Below are 22,627 nucleotides of genomic sequence, written 5' to 3' on the forward strand. Positions count from 1 at the left end.
AGCTACAGAAATTATTTTCCCAGTATCATTCCAAAGAGATATGGTATAAACTTTGCAAGATCAAGAACAAGATACTACAGCAATTGTGCTGTGAAATAAACACCTTTGATTATGGCTAGAAGGAAGCAGCCATTTCTTAAAGGATGATGTTATGCAGACAGAATGTAAATATTTAAATGCTCTCAGAGTTTCAAAGTTAATTTAGTTGAAGTCAACTGCCCCAAAGCAGCAGAACCTTGAAATCAATGAAAGAACTCTGGTACAACCACAGCTGGGTGTTTTCTGACTTGTATAGTAAGGCAGTCAGATTTATTTGGTGATCTTATGAGCAGACATACTGTCTCACAAAAATAATAGGAAATACTATAAATAACCCAAGAATGATCTTAAAGAAACTACCACCTAGACAAAAGGAATGGTTTTTTAAGTATCTAGCTTCTGAAATGTTGCCTTCACAAATTCAAAGTTCAAACAGATCAAATAGTAAAGACACTGGTGTAAACTTGATTTTTTTCCTACATATTTGGTTTAAAAGATCTTCAGGTAACATCTAAGGAGTAAATTGAGCAAGATTATCTGAATTCCCCCTACTCTTCTAGGCCCCTACAGAAAACTTCTTGACAAGACATAAATTGCCAGTGCTCTGAGGGAGATCCATCAAATCCCACAATAAAGTCTCTGAGAGCAAGAACCTTCGTTAGTGGAGGGGAATATATGACATACACCAGCACAGTTTAGCTCTGTATAAGACTGCATATACTGTTGCTAAACTGTAAAGATGTAGACAAACACCCTTTGTCTCTCCATCTCTCTGTCAGCCCTGCTGATGGCTTCCTGCTATTAAACAAAATGCTATGGGTATCATCTGGCACTCATGTGTCACCATTAAATTTAATACTGTTGAGTCTGTGTACACGGTCTGACTTGTTTCAAGATATTATATTGGAGAACATGCCCAGGACATTTTCAGATTTGGAGGACTGAAGAATGTCATGGCTCTATGCTGCAACTGTAGCAATGAGGTAAAATCATTTCTTGGAACTCTAATTTTGCTTCAAAGGCATTAGCTGAAAATTTAAGAGAGAAAACATGGCATATGTTCACCAGAAAGGCTTTTTTCCTTCTTATAAATGCTTCTCAGGTAGCCTTTCTTTCTATAACTTTGGAGGACATGTTGAAATGCTCCTTAAAAATGATTATGTAAGTAAATATTCAGTGACTTGTCACCCTCAGGTCTACAAATGAGGATAAACATCTCTTCTGGGAACAACACTGACAGTTAACTTTCCTGGAACATCTGACATACCACAGACTTCAATATACATAAGCCACTATTTACAGGTGCACAAAGCTTTCCTATGTTTTCAAGGATATCCAAATATTAAACAATGCCTATCTTGAAAACATTTACAGCTACTGTCACCAGTTGCTGTTTGCTCATTCATACTGATATTGAACTAGTAAAATGTAATAAGTAGGCATTGTTTTTTATATCCCCACTCATGTGGACCATATTTAAGCAGTTTCCAATAGCCACTGGCCCATAGTATGCATGTTCCTCACACATAGTACACATGGAGAATATGACTTTAGAGGAATGTCCTACATTTTTGCATTCTCATCAAGCTTTGAGAGCTCTCAAACCAAACCTTATATTGAATGACTGTCTTCATCTACAGAAGAAGAAAATTTTGCATGTTTCAGGTGTCCTCTTGTTTTTCTCTTCTTGTAGGTATTATCCATTCCAACTGATCTGTGGAAGATCAGTCTATTTCCTAGGCTTTTTGAAGTAGGAAGTCTTACCCCAAGGAGATCAATTGTAAGCTCACTCAACATCATCTACTGTTTCAATAATGAAACGAGCTCCAAGCTAACTTATGTTGTACCATCAGCTAGGACTGACTTGATGGATGACAACACTGTAAGTAAAATAGTCTATCACAAGCAATCAGTGTCAAGCTTGTCAATGTTATGTGAATGACTAGTCCCAATAATGAAGAAAAAGAACAGAGTGAGAGGGAGAATGTAGAGCACCTGTAGGCAACTGCATAGGCTACGGTGTACCGAACTGAAGTTTTCCATACCTGAAGATGTCACTCCCATCTGAGGAATAAGTTGTTCCTCCCTGCAGTTCTCACGACCAGGAACTAGCCTTTGATACCTTGCAGGATGAGGGTTGCCATCCACATCAACCAAAAATGGGGGAGGCATAAGGTGTGGAGCCTGCTGTGTCTGTTCATCCAGGACGAAGTTGTTGGCGTCACGGATAAGGGGCCGATAATCACTATGAAAGAACATCTGATCTGCTATCTGTAAACAAAGTCATTTTGTAATTTTTTAAAGAACCTATTAAAAACCATACAGAAGATAACTGCCAAAAGTATTTTTAACAATGTTATTGATGGTCACTTTTGCATAAACAAGGTTACAAACTGATCTGTTCATCTCACTTTCAAGGGGAAAAGTAAATTACTTTTTTCCCTCTAGTATGCATTTTCTATATTCTCACAAGGAGAATAACCCACAGGTTTGAGGGTGGGGAGCATTTAAAGAGCAGAGGAAGGGGGCAATATATAACTACTTGTAGACATTTGGCAGAACATAGCATAGATATATTAAATAGGTTACATATATTGATGTATATACATCTGATAATGAAAAATGTGTCACAGACTTATGAGCTATGGTGTAGGAAGAAGAGAAAAAGGAAAATATTTATCACATTGCGTGACTGCCAAATATTTTAGCACCAAAAGCCAAACATGTATATTCTTATTATAAAGCTAGATATGTGAAAATGTCCCCATAGAGAAAATAAAGCTGAACTAAAGTTGAATTCTTCAAGCTCAAAATTATTTATTTTCAGTCCACCTGCTTGCAATTTATTCTAGGTGGCTTTCCATTGACAGTGAAGACTGAGGAATTCTTTTGTCCAAATTGCATGTAAAAAGGCTTATGGCACTATCCCTTGCTGGCACACACATCTCAACATTGTGCAATCAGAAAGACATTGAACCACAAGGAGAAAAGAGAAAGAGAACAGAAGACCAACTGCAACATGTACTACAGATCCCAACACTACTTACTGGCAAGCAAAACCCCTTGGCAGTTCACATACTCAGTTTAACTTTAAACAAGTAAAAATAAAGCCATGAAATCATCGTTCACTCAAATTAGATTTCCAGTGCAGAATAAACACGATTGAACAAATGACCCAAGGCAGAGAGATATCAAAAAAAAAATCTTGTCCTAGCTGTTAAGAGACAGGTATTTTAGCACAGTCAGAGGAATGCCCCAGTTCTAGTAGAATATACGGCCTTGTCTGAAGAGCATGCTCTATCATGACCAATTCGTAACACAATTTCCTGTAACTTGATATGTAGAAATCAGTCTGGCAGAGGTTATAACATTTAAATCACGCTCAGAGGTCTAGACTCTCAATGACATTAAGTCTGCTTGTCCAGGATGTGAGAAGACCAGGAAAGAATGATTTCCACAAACATGTCAGTTACAAAATCAGAAAGTGCCTATGTGCACCGACATGATGTGAATTAATAAATTAATAAATAAAGTCATAGGAATCTTTGGATCTGGATCCCACACAAATTCTAAAAAGTTCCACCAGGAAGAAAATTGGGAAGATGCACGGAAAGATGCAGTAGCAAAAAAATTTACTTCAGGGTTACCCTTACAAAGCGCATGTGCACAAAGTGACATCTTACTGCAATAGGAAGTCCTGAGTGGAAGACGTACTGTTGCCAGATTCTCAGTTAACAAAGGCTGAATGAGAAAGATGCAAACATTTTCATGTGTCTGAGTGACAGTCAAAGCCTGCTTACCACCTCTGTTCCTTCAGCTCAAACAGCTAGCTCAATATGATAAAGATACAAGTCCTTTTTGAGGTTTTTGCCCAGAAATGTAATGGTAGAATATCTGTTACTTCCACTCAGTGCACATTTTCCTATTAAGTACTTCCCATACTGAGAAAGAAGAGAATCCAACAGCATAATTGCACAGACTGTGAGTTTTAACATGCTGTGATTTATGTGTATAGTGCTGTCTACATCCTGTGCTTACAAAACTTTGTATCAAAGAGGAGATCTGAAACTTCTTCCTCTCCTAGCACAATAGTCTCTGGTGCAAGATCAAGATGGAATTCTTTGCAATTATTTTTCCTGTATACTCTGCACTGGTATGGTAGAGAGAGTAAACAACTATTTTTTTATTCCATGAGATAAGAATGGCATTTCATGGAGAACCCAGGCTCAGACCAACTGTCAGGTAGAACTCCAACTGTTAGGTAGAACTCCACTACTGTCAGGTAGAAGTCCCTACTGGAACCTCAGGAAAGATCTCATCCCTCAGGCTACTCCAGGTCCACAGAAAAATCAGAAGAATTACATGATTTAGAGAATCTTAAATGGCTATATTCATTTGCTCATACGTTAAGCAGACAGTTAGAAGTACTAACAAACAGATGTGTTTCTTGATATACTATCAGAGAGCAAATCCACTACAAAAAAGAAGATAAACTACCACTGGGACACGAGTCCTCTGTACATTTGACTTTACAAACCCAACTTTGCTGTTATGGGAAAACCTTCCACAAGGTCAGAGCTCTACCAACAGACCGTCCTTCAGTAACAACACTACACATTCATAATCGCCAGTTTCTCCAACCAGGCACACCTACATAAGTGCAAAGAGTATTTTTCCCCACTACTGCACCAATGCACCACACAAGAGCAGTGAACTTGAAACAGGGAACTGTGGTTTGTGTAGTCTATAGGTACTAAAGCCTTAGAAGGCTCAGAGATACAGTCCAATGCAATATTTAGAATCAACATAAAGGTACGTATCTTTAGGTCAGTTATGCATTTTTGGACAAGCTTCCATCTACGCATGGACTTCTGAAGTGCGTGTGGCCTGTTGACAGTGAGCTCAACTCACCTCTGATGATCTTCACCCAGTCAGAAATCTCAGTTAAGACTGGCTCACATACAATTCCCTTAATTGAGTCAAATACTGAAGGAGCTCAAAGCAAACAACAAGCATAGTCCTTTTTCGACCACAAAGAATTACTCCACAAAAACATGTACCATCAAAAAAGAGAAAAAGAAACACCATCACCCCAACACCATCACAGCCAAGATCATACCAGAAGAAGGGGGGAAAAAAGGGAAGGGGAAGGGGAAACCTGGACAGTGGTTCCAATCAACTATAAGCCAGATACTATTTGAACCCAACATGAAAAAATGTTTACAGGGAAAATCAAGAGCCTGTTCTCTCAACAAAACTAACGTCGTCTCAGCTAGAATCATTGCTCTGAGCACACTTCACAAATACAAGAGTACAGGATTGGTTATCATACTCCTTTCTCTTGTAAAGCTCATTCCCCGAGATGCATGGAAACCACTTTAAAGCCAAAAAACGCACAACCTAGCAGAACGTATTCTCACAAGATGTCTGGAAACAAATGAACAAGGAGCTGAGGGTGGGACATCAGAAAACAGAGCACCAAATCTCCAGCACCTACCCACCTGTAGTTACCTTTTCTACACGGCAGGTCAGACAAAAATGAAAGAAGAGATGGAATCAGACAAGGAAGAGGTCTGTAACTTCTAAGATGAGATTTAGGACTGAGAGGTAAATCCTCTTTGTTCCAATTTTTTCTGTGGTCAAGATGGGATTGGCACAGTAGTAACTGGAGAGAATCATTGTAAATCATCCAATAACTGAAAAAAAAAATCCTTTTTTTTTTTTTTTTAGAGACTGCAGATAAAATCCCAAGAGAACAAAACAAAGGGTCTGTTGTGTTCAAGAAGTGAAAACCAACTGGTTTTATTCAAACAGGTCTAATCCCTCACAAGCAAAGTTTTCAGATGGCTACATAAAGGAGAACCCTGGTCCATCACAGCAAAGATAAACTGGCTCTTGGTTTCAATTTCATTTTCAGCATTTATGAGTTGCAGAGGACTATGCACTTTCAAAATGACTGGAGAGAAAAAGAAACCAATGGTTGGAGAGAAAAAGAAACCTCAAACAGTACATCAATATAGTAAGAAAACCCTTTCCATCACAACATGCTTTAAAGTTTAGAAGAGTAAGAACACTGAAAGATGGAAGGACCTTGAAACTGATCTAATAGCGCCCGTTTTCCTTGCTTGTGGTATCTTTGCTCCTGTTCACTGTCTTTGGAACGAAAGGGAAAATGCTCAGGTGAATTAACTGTAGTAATAGCTGAGGGATAGCAACAGCAGCCAAGTACTTCAAGTTATAGTTGAGAAACATGACAAAAAAAATCCTAGTATAAAATGCTGCTGTAATGGGCATCAAAACAAGAGCTGGAACACTACAGAAAGAAATAGAGTGGTTTACATGACAAAGATTAAAACTGCTTTTGCTCTCCCTCCTTCAGGCCCCTCCACACTGATGTTTGCCACAGTGATTTCAAGGCCAGTCTGAGTCAAAAGATCCACAAGCAGGAGGAGGCAAGATCCAGAAGCCAGCACTTCATCAACAACCTTCAAGTACCAGATATGAAAATGCAGATATGAGAATCCTAGAGTAGGTATGTTTGCTTAAGTTTTAGAGGGAGAGGAGAGACATATCACCTCTTTCCTGGGTGGTAAAAGAAGTAAGGACCTCGTAGGCACTGCAAACTGTGTAACTGGTACAGTTCAAAGGGCATGCTCATCAACAGGGGAAAAAAAAAAAAAACAAACCTAAACTAAACACTACAAATCTTCACTGTCGTGACAGTCTGTGACAAGACACCCATACTTAGAATAGACCATGTTGATTATGACTTAAGAATAAAGATGTAATATTTTAACTACACAGCAATAGTAGAACACTGCTGTGTAAACACCACAGCATCCATGACAGCAGAAATACATTAGCAGACATAAAATTTTTAACTAGAACGTACAGTGCATGTACTGTAAATAACTGTCACTCAGGCTATGCAGCATTTAAATAGAGGTATCAGCAATTAGTTCTATTACATGTCCACCCATCTTCTGTCTTAGTTAGGAACCAATATATATAAAGCAAAATATTTAACTATTTTCATTTCTAATGCTGTTTACTCATTATCCATGTGGATCCATTAGCAGACACTTGCAACCATCTCATCTCACTTAAGAGAGGAGACAGTGACTGCATGGTTTTTATTTATTTTTTAATTTCCCATGCAAAATAGCATGTTTCTGTAGCTTGAAACAAGAGATAGAGAAAGAAAACTCAGTGTCAACAACAGGAATCTGAAACATCCTGTATTCATGGCTGAAAAATGTGTTGAGATACAGGCTCTTGAGATGAAGCACTGAAGGAAAGCTTGCACAAACGCATTCAAAACAGACAAACATTCTGATATTCATCTTGTACTGTACCTTGTCATATTTGCTACTGGAACCAAAGCCAAAAATCAGAAGGTGACCGTGAGAATCAGTACATGCAAAATGCTGTCCATCAGGAGAGCACTTGCAGTCAAAAACTGCACCGTGTCCTTGTCCTTCAATCTGAAATACATCAATATACAAAATAATTAAGTTATCAGAAATAAATTGTTTTCATTCACGATTCTCAAATTTGTTGTGCTGATGTTGAACTTTATATAAAATCTGCAAGACAGTATACTGCTAGATGGAAGTTACTTTAAAACATAGTTTACTTTTTTGAACTATTCACTTTTCATTGAATTTTGTAATAATGCTCATGAAAGATGCCAAATTGATAGTAGTAGAAACTGACAGACTTTATCCACAAAGCAGGCACAGTATAGGAAGTGAAAATAAAAGCTTCCCCTTGAATGTCCTGCTAATAAACCTAACCAGAGAGCTGGGTCCAGTTCAGGGCTTTAGTCACTACACCCTTTCAATCCTCTGCCTTTCTGCTAAGCTAGCCCATTAAGGTTGGCTGTCGTGGTGTTTCAGGACACCTGCCCACTACAAAACGCGCTGACATAGACAACCCACATTACGCAACTTAGCAACTGCCTGTTTCTGGAATTCCTACTCCTAATTTATTGGAGTGGGGGAGGTTTGGATTTGTGTAAAAACTCCACTTTTCATAGGAGAACTGCAAAGATTTTAAAAAAGGAATTTTTACCTGATACTCATTTTCTGTTTTCCAGTTCCATTAAGCCAGAACAAAGGGGTTTTTGTTTTTCCCTGCAACCTGTCAATCAAGCAGAGGTGACCAATCACCACTCTGAATTTTCATGTCTTCAGCACCTCTTCAGAAAGCCCCTTTCTATTCTCCCCAGTAAAGCACTTTTGCATTTTCTTTAAAGCAGAACCAAAAATAAAAAAATAAAAAAAAAGCTTTCCCTAACTGTGGCAGGCCCATATACTGCCAGAAAAAATGATGGTGTTCAACCTGCACGCGGTAGCACTGTGCACTTCTGCAGCACCTTCCAGAGGCCATCACTCAAAATTTAATGAACTAAGCCTCAAAAATCCCATGAGGCAAGCACTGTCCTCACTATCTTACAGGCTGAGACTAAGACAAGAAGTCCAAGTCTTTGCCCCCGGTCTTAGAGCACATCCACACCCACACCCCTGCACGCACCCCCACTGGTAAAGGCTGCTACACCTACTACACCACTGCTTTCCATTATGTGACAGAGGTTGTTCTTACTACAGGTAGCTGCCATAAAAGTTTCTGGATTAGGGAAAAAGGAACATAAACCGATCTGAGTTTTATGTTCTGTTTTGCCCATTACTCCAGAAGGAATGGATTCTTAATAGAAGCATCCTACAGAAAAAGATGGGAAATAAAACCAGAGCTCCAAGTGAATGACACTAACATCACAACAGCTAGGAATGCAGAATTTATTTAGGCTAAGCAGGCTCCAACAACCAAGGCAAAGCTACAACTTCGTGGTGTGTTTTGAATGCAGAAAGCTCATCTTATTAAAGGGAGACGGTGTAGGGAGGCAGGTGCAAAGGGGAAGGAACTTCAGCCGAAGACTAAGCTTTACAAATGTACAGTAAAAACCTGGAAAAGGAGTATTTAGATAGAGATTTGCAATACCCTTCCCTTCCCCCAACAAAAGAAACAGAAAAGCATCGAGCTTCCTAACATTAAAGTTCTTTGTAAATAGAATTTCAGGGTCCTCTCAGAGCCTGCAATGTGAAGACTTGCTTTACAAGGAAAACAAGTCATGCCATGTAAAGAACTATTTGCTAACCATGGTGAAGGGAAAAATTAAAAACAGAAGAAAAAAAATCAGATTCTTAGATGACAGATCTTTTTAATCCTTCCCTGCAAGACATGTCTCAGATAGACCATTTTTAAGAAACTCCTAGATGTTAGACTGAAGTGTTAGGTGGATGACATTTATTTCTTATGTAAAGGAAAATACAGTGATCTACCATTCAGTATTACAGTGTAAATAGTTTTATTCTAAATATGGCCAGAGTCTGGTGTAAAACATGCTTTTGGAAAGGACAAATCTTTTAGTACAGCCCCTCAAGGCCGGTATATAACTACTTGTTAGAGAAAAGCTTCCAGGACATAATTGCTATTAAAATTAAAGGGCAAACACTGCCAGAGTGTGATAACCAGTAGATTTTTTTTTAAAAACAAAAATATTTTGGATTAATAAGTGATACTTCACAATGGAATGTCTTCAATAATAACACAGGAGTTGGTCATTTGGAACAGAAATTAAATGTTAACTTGCAAAAGGGAAGGTTGAAATAAATCAATGAAGCTATAACTTTGGCAAACTAGATGAGGGTCTTAAGCAAAAATGAAGCTTTCCCCACCCTATCCCTTTTAAATCAAAGATGCAAGACCTCTCTGAAGACTACATCCTGAAGAAGATGAACTGTTTATTCTGTTTGGAACCTTTCCCTGCTGAATGAGAGGAAATCAGTAGTAAAGAGAAGAGGCTGCCCATCAGAACAACAACAACAAAAAAGTTAATTCAGAGCTGTCCCTACAAAGTAATGACTGCCCAAAAGTGAGCGTGTTAAGACACTGCCGTTAGCAAAGCTAGTAGCACGGACTCCTCAGCCACAAGCAGGAAAGAACTCATGATGCTATACAATGAAGACTAAAGTCACAAAGAGAGGAATGTTGGTTAAGAGAAAGAAAAAGGGTAGCTCTTCTTTTCCTCCCAGTTTTGAAGAATTTGAAGTTCCTAAACCAAGGAGAATAAAGTTGTGAAACTACTATACAAAACAGTATTTTAGATCCTTGAAAATAATTTGCCGTATGAAAACAGAAAAGTATTATCTACAGAGGGAGAGAGACTGGAGCAATAACAAGCCTTTTTGAGTTGTTATCAGTAGGTGGTATGAAAAACTTAAAAACTAGTTTTTAAGGAGAGTAAAAAACAGAGCACGTGGGGTAGCAGTGGGAGGGAGTAAAATGCAGAATGAATCATAGAGTAGAGTATAGCAGCCAAATTCAGCAGAATTCCTTCAGTAAATTAACAGGTTTTTTTTTCAAGAAAATACAATTCATTCAACCTAGCTAGATTTCACAGCCATGACATGGCACTGAAAACTTTGTTCAAGTGGCACAGACCGTGACTAGTAGGAGAACTGCACAGTAGGCAGGCTTTCTAAGGAAAGAATAACAGTTACTGGTTTTGAGAAGATATAAAGAGATAAAAGAACGTGATTACTGAAGTTCCTTAAGCCAGGTGTTTCTATTAGTGACAATGGAAAAAATAAGAATTTGCTGATGAGCTCTTTGCTCTTTTTGAGCATTGGCAAATCATCTACTAAGACCAGATGTGAGACAGCACAAATGGTATCAACTGAAGTAATCAGAAGCCAACAGGACAAAATTCAGTAGGCCACCAATGTAGTAAGATTATTAGGAATAACTTAATGGACTTACTGACAGAAATAAAACTGGAACTGGGTCTATGCACCTCTATCTATGTACTATGCACCTCTATCACACCTTCCAACACAAGTCATCAGCAGTGCTTAAAAAAGTTGGTGAACTAAGTCTTTTCTAGCCTGAGGTAGATACTTTTTCTTCCTTCACATGAAGAGATTGAGGCCATTAGTTGGAAACACAGAGAGAAAGATCACTGTGTATTCATTGCAATGCATCACACACAACAAAAAGAAAACTATAATCCTAAAGCACACCAGAAGTATATCCAGACAAGAAAGAAAAAGCACACACACAGCTAGATAAGTAGACAGCGATAAGAAAGAGCTCTTCCAAAGCGACACAAAAAATCTTTGCTTCCCACGTTCAAGAGAAGTAACTCCTAACTGCAACAGCTACAGAAGAATGTTTTCACTCAGCACGAGAACGAAAAACCTGAGAGCTCAGCCTCTTAACACGGACACTTAGGAAAGAGGACCGCTCTGAATGCATGTACAAAGAGACCTCTAGCAGGAAGAGAGCGTGTCAACTTACATGTATGTGAACACGTGAAAATCAATTACGAACAACACTCAAACTTGAAAACTAAAATTTAGATTCTACCAGTCAGAATGCTGGTATGTTAGAGCAACTTTCTGAAAATAGAAAAAAAAGACAACTAATTATCATTAAAACGAATAATCTCTTCCATAATTGCTGAAAGTGCATGATAGCTGCTTGCACTGAGTCAGTCTCCAGCTTTTTTGAAGTCCCTTGCATATTTACGTTCTCTTTCACTTTAAGGAGCAATCTCTGATCACAGCATGCTCCCGTGATAAGCCAAAAAAATATCTACAGACTTCCTACAAAGTCAGAAGAGATTGCTGCAGCATTGGATGAGTGGAAAACAACATTTAATTTTTTTTAAGCCAGTTTAAAAAATAAAAAAATAAAAAAGGGCTTCTATACTGCTTCCAGAACTCTAACAAAAGATCAAACGGTAGGAAGAGGACAGGACAGTAATTTAACCGAGAGTGAAAAGTTTCCATATTCCTAGAATCCCATCCCAATCAGTTATCTATTCTATTCAGGAATATTCTGTGTCTTCAAAGATGAACATATCCATGAAAAGATCTGAGAGATTGCCCTAAGGCTGCCTGAAGTTATATAAAGCTCTACAAAACACTTACAATTTCTTTTTTCTTAAGGAAATGTTTGTTCATAAACATTCTGCAAACTCAGTACTGGCTTTTACTGGGACCATGATGATGGCTTTACTCTTCAGGATCCTTATGTGCTCTCACATACTATTTCAAAAACATTTCAGTAGGACTATGACTGACCAATTCAAAAATGTTGCATCTAAAATCTTATTTGAAGTCGTTCTGTATTTCAGATGTGGTCACTACAAAACCTGATCTAAAAATACAGTCCCATATAATCCCAGCAAAACAGGAGTTCTCTTCAGACTTTATGAAGGCCACAACACACAAAATAACTGGTCTTTAAATTTCCAGTACTGCTGTAGATTACACCAGGCTGTCCCTATGAGCAAGTGGTATGCCTTTTCAGACATTAATCCAAAAGAATCCCCTCATATTGGGAAACAAGCAATGTACAGAGCCCACTGCTGAGCTGCCCAGGATGGAATCTGATCTTCCACATTGTTCTTCTGCAATTTTTTTGGTATGCCATTTAGGCTAAAGTTCAAGTAGGCTGAAAAATCAACTAGCTGTCAACAGCTACTAGTTAGGCAATCCAAGTTTACTAATTAGTGAAAAGGAAACAATGTTGTAACTGATATGACAACACCAGAGTTTATCAGGTTGCATTGAAAGTGAAAGTAGGGTTACAAAATAATGAATCACATTGCAGAGATCAGTGAAAGAATATGCTTTCTTTTGTAAGATGAAACTGTCCGCTACATTTTCAAAATAATGACCAGACCTCAGAAGACAGGGTAGGAAAAACACTATGTTAAAAAGAAATAAGGAGGCACAGCATAGGAATTGCCTAGTAAAAGGAGGTTGGAAATAGATGATCTGAAGTCCCTTCCAACCCAAACCATTCCTTGATTCTATAAATCTCTCAAGTAACCACACAAAACTAAAAACAAAGAACATAGTCAACAACCAGCTCTCTCAAGAAGCAGGAGCACGCAGAAAAATCTGAATCACAAGTTGGTAGCCTCTGCTTGATTGACAATTTGCAGGAAGAAACCCTTTTCACCTGAAACAGTTGATGCTGTAATACTGACACAGTAAATTCTAAACAAAATAAGGATTAAATTGTAACAAAATACTTAAACCATCTTGGGAGTGGTTGGGGAGTCTGGCCAAATTCACAAAAGCTTGACAACACCTCCATTATCGAATGCATTACTACTGTCACCTCCACAGTGGTTCCCAAGTTTTCTCACTGATTTATATAAAAACACGAGATGTATAAGAAAGGGTACAGAGACTGCGGAGAGGGGAAAAAAATATCACAAATATCACTGCATCAAGGAGTGCAGCAGACTCTCCTTTAACTTCAAGGAGCATCAAAATTACACTCTCAACAGTTTCCACTGTAAAAAAAAATAAAAAATTAAAAAATGGAAATTCTTATGGGATGCTTGAACTTGTGCTTTACTTGGACAAGTTTTTCGTATGACACTTTTAATCACTGCTTACACTAACAGCTTCTAATAGATTTACAATACAACCAGAGATCAAGGCTAAGAAAGTGTTTCTATTGAAAATTTTCAAAAGATATAGTATGTGTAGCAAGACTGGGGAGTATGTAAAAGCTTGAAGAAAGAGCCATGCCACATGACTACCAAATATCTTCCAAAAGTAATTAAGGACCCACTTGGAAAGAAATGCATGGAACCAGGAATAGTACCAGACAACTTCACATTCTTAGATACCAGCTAGTTGCAGATGTGGAAACAAAACCTCAGATGTTAGCTTCAGCAATCTTGTCCTTGCTTCCTAATGTCTGCCTGGTCTGAGCTTTTATATTTTAAATGTAAAGCATTTATCTACGTTGACTGGCATACACAAATTAACTAATACCTGGCTATGAAAAGGCATATATTCACAACCATAACTTCATATAGTGAATGTAAAGCAAAGCTATTACAAGTGTATCCACCTGCTTGAAGCTGTCTCACTGGGTGCATGACAGTACACATTTCCAATTTCAAAGACAAGCTTAACTGTTTAAATACAACTAATGTATAATACATATCACTACATTTACTGATTCTATACCTGCATTTCTACAAGAGTAACTTGTTTTCTTACAATGCCATCTGAAACAGCAGCAGCACTTCAAAACTACACCATTATTATCATCATTTAACCAAAAGAGGGTGGCTTTACAAGGCAGGTTAACATCTGCTTGCTGATTCTACTCCCCCAAATGTTTTCAAAGGCAATCGAATGAAATTAAGTGATTTCCAAGAACGCCTTCAAAACAAGCATATCAAATACAATTTTTAGTTTCCTCAGCCCAAGGCTTCTTAAGGAAGAATCAACCTGAGAAAGAAAACTAAGGTCTAAAGAGAGCCACATTTTTTCGTTACTACACTATATGATAGATACTAAGAGCTTGAGTCTAAACTTTAAGACTGGTCAGAATACCTTAATGAACATAGAAATAAGTTGGTGAAAACAAATTTTACTCTTTTCATCATATGCCAGCATTACATACTTCACTGCATAAACAGTTGGAACATACTCTAATGGAAGCTATTGCACTGAAGTAGTAAGCAAATAAGGTGTGAAGACAGGACTGCTCCTTGACGAGACCTTTCCAACATGCTTTCCTCTACCTAACTTTTCTAGTGCTATCAGAAATTTAGTCATTCTCTAACCCTCTAAATGTGAAAAGCAGTTGCTGGATTATTCCTGTATTCTCAACTGTAGGCACACATAGATCTACTGAAGCAAAACATTTGTTCTTCATAACTATTACTTCAGCAACACCCAGACATAACCAATACAGCTTTTCAAAAATGCATATAGAGTTTTAGTTCCGTAACATCCTAGCTTCATGTACCAGATGCCAATGTAAAGACATTAAAAATAAATTTTAAATTAACTGATAATTAATTCCAAGGTAACAATATACAGTCCTTTCCTTCCAAAAAATAATACTGAGAAAGGCATTATGTACATTTGGCTGAAGACTGTATAAAGAAGCATTTGCATTTTCTCCCTTTTCAGAATATTTCCACTTTAATTTGTGGTGAAAAATGTGTAAGTTGGTCATGCTAAGGAACAGATCTTTGTCAGGCTAAAAAAAAACTTGGCCAGCTTTCTCACAAATACAGATCTGCTTTTTTTTTTTTTTTTTTTATTTCTCTATTTCAGAGAACAGATACTGTCCCATCAAAACTGGCTAGAGAAGCCAGACCAAGCTTCTGGTCAGCTTGGTAAGATAGATAAAGATACTCAATGCTTTGCAAAAGAAGTCATAACCCAAATAATTCAATAGTTACAAAGTTCACAGCTTCGTTAGTGTTTTTACACCATTACAAGTGTCCCCCCCCCCCCTTTTTTTTTGGTGGGGTGTGGGGAGGGATGGGAATAATCAACTTCTGCAATAACTTCCAAACCTCCAACTGAGTACATAAGTGTAAGATCAACCTACAAGTTCTTTAGCTCCAGTGACAGAAGCGCCTTAATGCTTGTATGCAATGTATGTTCAGCAATGGTGTATATCTAAGTATTTTGTAACATTTTTCCATACTGGGAACCTGAGAGTTGCCGTTACCCATTAATGTGCCTGTTAAGGGGAAAGTTTATATTTAAGCTTTGATGTGGCAATATAATGCAAAGTCAGAGTAATTTATTTTCCTGAAAGGGTTCTCAACTATTTACGTAAGGTTCTAGTAGTAAGGTTCTATCCTTTAATCTCTGAACCCCAAGGATGAAAGTTTTGTCCCCATTTTTCTTTTAGTTGTCAATTAAAAAATAAGAACAGTAGAGGAAAATAAAACTTTTATGTTTATGCAGTTAAATCCAGACTTTGGCCTAAAATCTCAAGCAAATTACTTCTGGGCTGACATTTTGGATGAGTAGGACAAAGATCACATACTACTAAATTGGCATTGTAACTGCAGCTGCAAAAACTTTAACTTGTTAGCAAATTGACACTTTTCAATTCAGCTTAACACCATACTTGTTTTAACGCATTGCTTTTAATACAGATGGAAGAAACCACACTCACCACACTAGCCAAACCTTTGAATAAGCTTTTTAACACTTTGTAAAGTAAACACGAAAGTCTAAGTCCTTACTTTGTTTAAAAAATGTGTTTATATTTAAAGTCTAAGTTTCATAATCTGTTGCTAATTAATAAGCATACTGAAAAGAACACATGCAAGTGATAAAATTCCTAGCTTTGGATATAATCATTGTTTACATAAAATACAAGTAACATGTTATATGAAAGTTTGGGATTATGCATCATGAACTTCCTACAGAAAAGTACCTAGAAGGAATGAAAGCAGCTAGGATTCTGGTACAGAAATTTATATGAAAATATGCCCAAGCTGAAAATGACAACTTATTTTTCCCGAGAACAGATGAAAACCTAAGAAGCCTCATCCTCCCTTACAGCAACTACAGCTATATCGAATATATTGTTGTCAATCTAGGTCTCAGTGAAAAAGCATGTTTTATGCTTAGGACTAGAGTTTTTCAAAAGCGGCAAAGAACTGCAAGCATACCCTATACTTTCTCCAGCACTGATGCAAGAGGCAGGTCAGCCTCCAGGTGATTTTGAAGTTATTTCTGCTGGTTTCCATCAAGCAGGACGGAGGGCCTAAGAGTGACTAACACCCATTCAAGCAGTAACAGACCGTGCTGTAACAAATCATCCGCTATTTAAGTACCAATCTGGTTTCCAGGGGAAGCAACATTTACTCAGTGACACAGAGAACAATCATGTTTCTTATTAACATGAGAGATTAAGGTTTTTCGTTCACAAATGTGATAGACAGCCTCTTTTGAAATAGCAACTAAAGGTGCAGGAGATGGAGAACCAGTTCAGTGAGGATTTTTTCCTCTTCCTCCTCAAAAAGAATCAGAAGGTTGCTTCAAATCACTAGTTTACAGAGCCCAGGTTGTAGTGCATTTCCGAATGCTCCTGGCACTCTGTGTGCTCTGATGAAATATGCTTTTGCATTTAGAAAAAAAGACTCATCAGCAAATTTGTAACAGCTGGACATAGACAGTGTGACCTTTAAGTGTCAAAGGCTAAGGTGGCTTAGCCTTTCAACAAGTTGGATAAAGCCACAAAGGTAGGAGGATTTTGAAGTATTCGCATCTGTCAATTTAATACAAGACTGTAAAAACATTTTTTCTGTATCAGTATTTCAAAGCATTCTTCAGAATATGATGAAAGGACTAAGGCCACCTTTGCACTGAATTCAAAGAGGCTTCCAGAAACACTATCCACCCAGAACGTGTTGCGAAAAGCACTGTAATACACAGCAGTGCTCAGAAAGACTGTCTTAAAGCTAAGGTAACAACAAGAATTGGCCCATATGAAGTCTTCACAAGCATTAGGAGGAAAACTTGAAGAATTCCAAGCAGAAGACTGACCTTAACAGGCGTTCAGGCATACAGGAGGCCCCTGATGCATACAAATAATGTGAGATGTAAGGAAGCCTACTAATGTCTTTAGCAAAGCCTTACTTTTCAAATATCAACTTGCCATGGCAGCCAATCCAGCAAGACAGAAAAGTGACACCTAGTCATGTAAGATCTTTGGGCTGGCTAGTTTTGTTTGGGTATCAGCTGAACCATTTTTTGTTTATAGGCATCTGTATTCCTACTTGATTTATTTCTACTTTATCCAATGTGTGTTTTTAAAAAAAAAAAAAAACACCATAAAGGTTAGTCAGCAAGACTTTATCAACTAATATACAAGCTTACAATACTTGCAATGCCTACTTACCATATCTGATTTAATCTGGTATCAGATTCAAGCAAAGCAATTACATTCGAAGATGCACTACAAAAAATCATATGCTCTACAGTAACAAGGATTATAGAAATCCCCGTCCTTCCCTAGTCTCTCATTCCTGATACTGCACTACAGTCACCATACTTTCAACAGCATACTTGCAAGTAACGGCAGTCACCATATGTTCCTACAACTGTTCATTAAACTATGCTGTAAACCGAATTATAAAAAATAAAAACACAAGAATTACAGGCCTTTCAATACATATCCTGAAAACTTTCAGGAAAGATTTTTTAAAAAACATACTTCTGCAGGGCGGCCCGTTCATGGGACAAGAACATTACTGTTACTGTGGGAGAAACCTACTCTGCAAGGCTCCATACAGAATGCCTCCTGCAAGCAGCCTGAACCAGCAGATCTTGGCCTTGTCACTTTTCCTTAAAGGCAAGTCTGTAAGGGAGGCCACAGAAGTCAAAGAAAAATCCAGGGCAGTACTGTAACACCATAAAGCTATTTGGGGTCAGACTCAAAGAACACCAGTACTTATGTCCAATTGCAATACCTACAAAAAAATCAATCACCAACCCCGAAACTTTTGCATCTACTTAGTGTAATTAGGCACCTCCTTTCTGACCTGGAAGAGTCTCAAGTCCCTGTGTAGTTTTCTCTTCCCATTAAACATTCTCAGAACTGAGGAACTTCTGCTTAAGGCCTACACGAATCACGAGCGTGAGGCCAAGCTGCAGCATACACCATCTGAGTGACAATCCTGGCATTCCTAATAAACCAACAGTATTAAGTCTAATTTAAAAGTAACTTAGTGAGAACACCTGCAAGAAAACAGGTATTATGACAACTGAGTGCTGAACAACTTTTACTTATGGCCTAACACAGCACTAATCCTGCAAATTCAAGCTTGTCCAAAGCTTGAATCCAAAGGCTTCAATTTACCTATAATAGGATTTCTAGATGCAGGAACACAAGCCTAGCAGAAGTGCCTGAACTGACACGCTGCAGATTCAAGATTCATACCTCTCCACTGCAGCACAACTTCAGAAGTAAGTCAGGGAAATAGTCCAGTGTAGAAATATATCGCTGAGGCACCCGCTGGGTAAGTGGCAGGTGTTGAACTGTACCTTGCCACCTGAGCAGACAACAGAATTTAAGTCTTTTATTTCCCAGCTGAACAGCTTAACTAAAAAAAGCCAAGTACAACTGCCACCGTTCCTGTGCCCTCATTTCAGGAGTGCAAGGCATTTCCTCCGCTCTTGGGAAGGTGCCTTACCACACCAGGGATCCAGATGCCACGCTGCAGCTTTGAATACGAAGTGGCATTTCAAGTATCTCTCTACTTACTCTACCACCAAATAGCTCTTGCTAGACAGCTCACCACCTGGTGTATTTTTCCTACATTGTCCACTAAGACATCCAAATCTACCATACTGCTCAGGCAAGTGAGGACGTGGAGGAATATTGCATTCAGCTGTGGGGACTAAGAACCTCACTCCGCAAGAGCTGAGGAGCTAAAACAGTCAAGTCCTTCAGTGAATCTAGGCCCTGGGTAACTAGCCACAGCGTAAACATTTACTAGGCCTGCCTTGTCCTTCTGTAACAAAACCACTGGTTCTGTGAAACATGTAAGCTCTAAAAGTTAGCTGTAGAAACCACTTAAGGTTTATTATCCTGGGTTTCTTAGTAAGTCTGCTCAATGCTTCCCTGTACGTGGGAACTACAACCAGTGAAACTGCCCTAGTATTATAACACCAAAGCCACAACCTCAGCAGTTCCTTGGAAAAATGAGTGACAAAAACACACGAAGAACACATCTTACATTAGCAGCTGTAGTAAGTCAAAAACAGCAAGTATATTATACAGGCTACAAATAACAATAAACACCTGTACTTGCACGTGCCATTTACAGCCCTCCCAGAACCTATTTGCTACGTCTCAAAAATTGTCTAAAAAGCTTTACAGACCTCTTGATTTTGATATCCCTATGGCTAATTTCACTCTTTGGGGGTGGGGAACATCTTTCTTCAGTCTAGCTGACTCAAGTCACTAAGTTAAGCTAGACCTGAATGCCCATGAACTACGACACCAAGTTATAAAAGAAAGACCTGTATAAATTCTATCACCACAGTGAAAACTACAAGTGAAAATGTCAAACATTTAAATTATATACATACTTACTGAGTAAACCCACGTGTCAGTCACTTATGAGACTGAGTTTACTATTAATTATAAAAATCAAAATCTGGTAAAGAGACCAAAGGTGTTTTAAGTTCAGCCATGACTGTGCTAACTTATTTAACAGCAAATCTTAAGTTAAAAAACAAAACAAAACAAAAAAAAACTCAGAGAGAATGTCACTACCACTCAGTCTCCTAGTGGCACCTACCTGTAACACATCAGGGCATAAAAACTTCGATTCCCTCATCTAAGTTCAATACAGACCAAAAAATGTATTTGGCTATTAAGGCTTTGCGATTTCACGTTCATTGACCGGATAAAAGGAATTAAGTCTCTGTAACTCAACTGATGAGTTGAGTTTTAAGTGCGACAGCACTTGCATCACTCAGATTTTGATTTTGATGCTGACAATGAAGAATTCAAACTGTGGAGAACTTAAAAATACCCAACTCTACTTCAGGGATTTGCCACAATGCTTTAGGATGCACCAGCTCTCCATCTAGGATGGGAATACCCGACTGGACTAATTATCACTAGCTAACAATCCTCTTTTTCTTATTCAATCAACACCTCCAAGGTCTGCACAGAACTTTTGTTACAACAAAATCATTCAGTACTCATTCTATACTACAGACACTGTTTTGTCAGGCAATGATGAGAGGTTCTTGAATGCTAAATTAGGTCTCCCCTGTCATTCAACGCCCAGGTTTGGTTCTTCCAGATGATGTTCCCCATCTGATCCAAGAAAACTCAGTCTGTAAAAACTTTCCCATCCCCCTGAATACCCTATTTTTTGGGAGTATGAGATGACAAACTGAACAAGTTAATGGAGGTTACCGCAGTTATCAAAATAATGTAATAGTGGCTAACCTAATGATGTTTCCAGTTGATATGCCAGTTAGGACACTGGGAAAAGACTGGCAGCTCTGCTTATTCACGCACTCCCTTAATAAACCAGAACTCTCAACATCTGCAGCTCTGCAGAGGTAACTATGCAATCCAGCCTCATGCTCCAGAAGCATCTTCCCCACAATCACCTAAAAACCCTCCAGCTTCCTCCCATGGCTTTTGAGGCATCAGCCACAGAAGACTGGTGAAATATGCAGACACTGTAGAGAGATGCCTCTCCTGGATATCTGGCTCATAGATCTTATTCATTCATTTGAGTCAAACTGATTGCCAGATTTACAACTCCCCTCACCTCACTCAGCAGGCAGACTTCTCACATTCATTTCTAGCATGAAGCACACACTATTAGCTGCTGGGAGCTTCTGATTATCTACACATTTCTCTACAATTCCCAAGATCTTCAAATGTAATTTTTACTCTTTTTTTGGTGTTTGTGCCTCTTAACACCCTTGCAACAAGTACTTCTATTTTTCAGGGTGTTGCCTAAAGTCTCAGGCACCTGTAACTTAGATTCTGACATCTCTTGAATGGACTTGTCTTACAAACAGCAGATGGACTCAGCCTCCTCTGACTTTAAACTCCATGAAAACTATCACACATCCACTACAAGCAGTAGTGGAAAGGCAACGTAACTGTGCAGTGGGGACATACACCTCAACTGGTAACAGGCAATAGCACTGAGTAACAAAGATCTGTACACGTAACTCCAAGCTGATTGACTGGGATCCTTCATAAATTCAGTTACAGAAAACAATGCAGAAGGAACAATACTGAACCTAGGTCATTGCTGTAGGAGTCTAGGCTGCTCTCTTTCCCATAAAGCTTAGCAAAATTTCTTCCTTATGAACTGTCCTGTATAGTGAACATCTCAAAAACTTCTCTGGGTTCAGAGTGACCCTCCTGGCTTGTGCTAAGTGTCTGTTTTTATGTTTGTTTGTTTGGTCAGTGTATCTATGGCAGGTGTCTTCTTCAGATCATCTTCTTTATGCTGGTTTCCAAGACCACTATTCCACTACAGCTGAGAGCTGCATGAAGCTCATTTGCCTACTCTCAGCATTCTCAATGATTCTCCATATTCTACAAAGACTTTTGAAATTTTCTCCAGTAGGCAAAGTCTGAATTGCAAACACATAATTACCTTTTTGAATTAAAAGATATGTACAAAGACCTACTTAATATCAAGAAACAGAAGGAAATACCTGTCTCATCCATCTTCTAGAAGAACTAGTTTAGTGCAGAACAGACCAAATTTGAAACCTGCATGTGGAGGAACTCTACACAGAAAGGCTGACAGTATTCAGTCAGGGCCAAGGCAGCATACAACAACATTGTATGAGATCAGGTGACTCCTGAAGAGCTTTAGCCAGATTAAGAATTAGTAATGCAAAAAATAAACCGGTTTTCATCTTGGTTTCCCAGGCAGGAAACAGAGCACTAAAGGAGGGTCTCTGTCACCCTGTCTCTTATGCATGATCTCTGACAATGTAACCTAGCACTCCAACTTCATATGGATGAAGCATATAGAAAGATGATTATGAAATACAGCCAAAGAAGCAACGTTTTACATTTTACAGATTTGATATTTGCCCCATTAAACTGAATAGGAATTTCTCTTGACTTCACTGGATGCCCTATATTTCAAATGCATGCTTCAAGAAGGCCTACATTAGGAAGTACTAAAAGCAAAAAGTTTAGAAAGGTTGCCTTGGCATATCTGCATAAA

The 22,627-nt window shown here is 38.4% G+C and overlaps 1 protein-coding gene across 3 annotated transcripts in view; it reads right to left on the bottom strand.

Moving 5' to 3' along the window:
* Positions 1–22,627, bottom strand: part of PHIP (pleckstrin homology domain interacting protein) — a 115,636-nt gene that overhangs the window by 45,083 nt on the left and 47,926 nt on the right. For all 3 annotated transcript variants that reach the window (XM_035571354.2, XM_035571353.2, XM_035571352.2), the window contains 2 exons: positions 7,395–7,523; positions 2,085–2,310 (listed from right to left, as the gene is read on the bottom strand). In XM_035571354.2, the coding sequence (XP_035427247.1) occupies positions 2,085–2,310; positions 7,395–7,523 (355 nt within the window). The remainder of the gene's footprint in view (positions 1–2,084; positions 2,311–7,394; positions 7,524–22,627) is intronic.

This window comes from Cygnus atratus, chromosome 3 (genome assembly GCF_013377495.2).
Source record: "Cygnus atratus isolate AKBS03 ecotype Queensland, Australia chromosome 3, CAtr_DNAZoo_HiC_assembly, whole genome shotgun sequence".
NCBI lineage: Eukaryota > Metazoa > Chordata > Aves > Anseriformes > Anatidae > Cygnus > Cygnus atratus.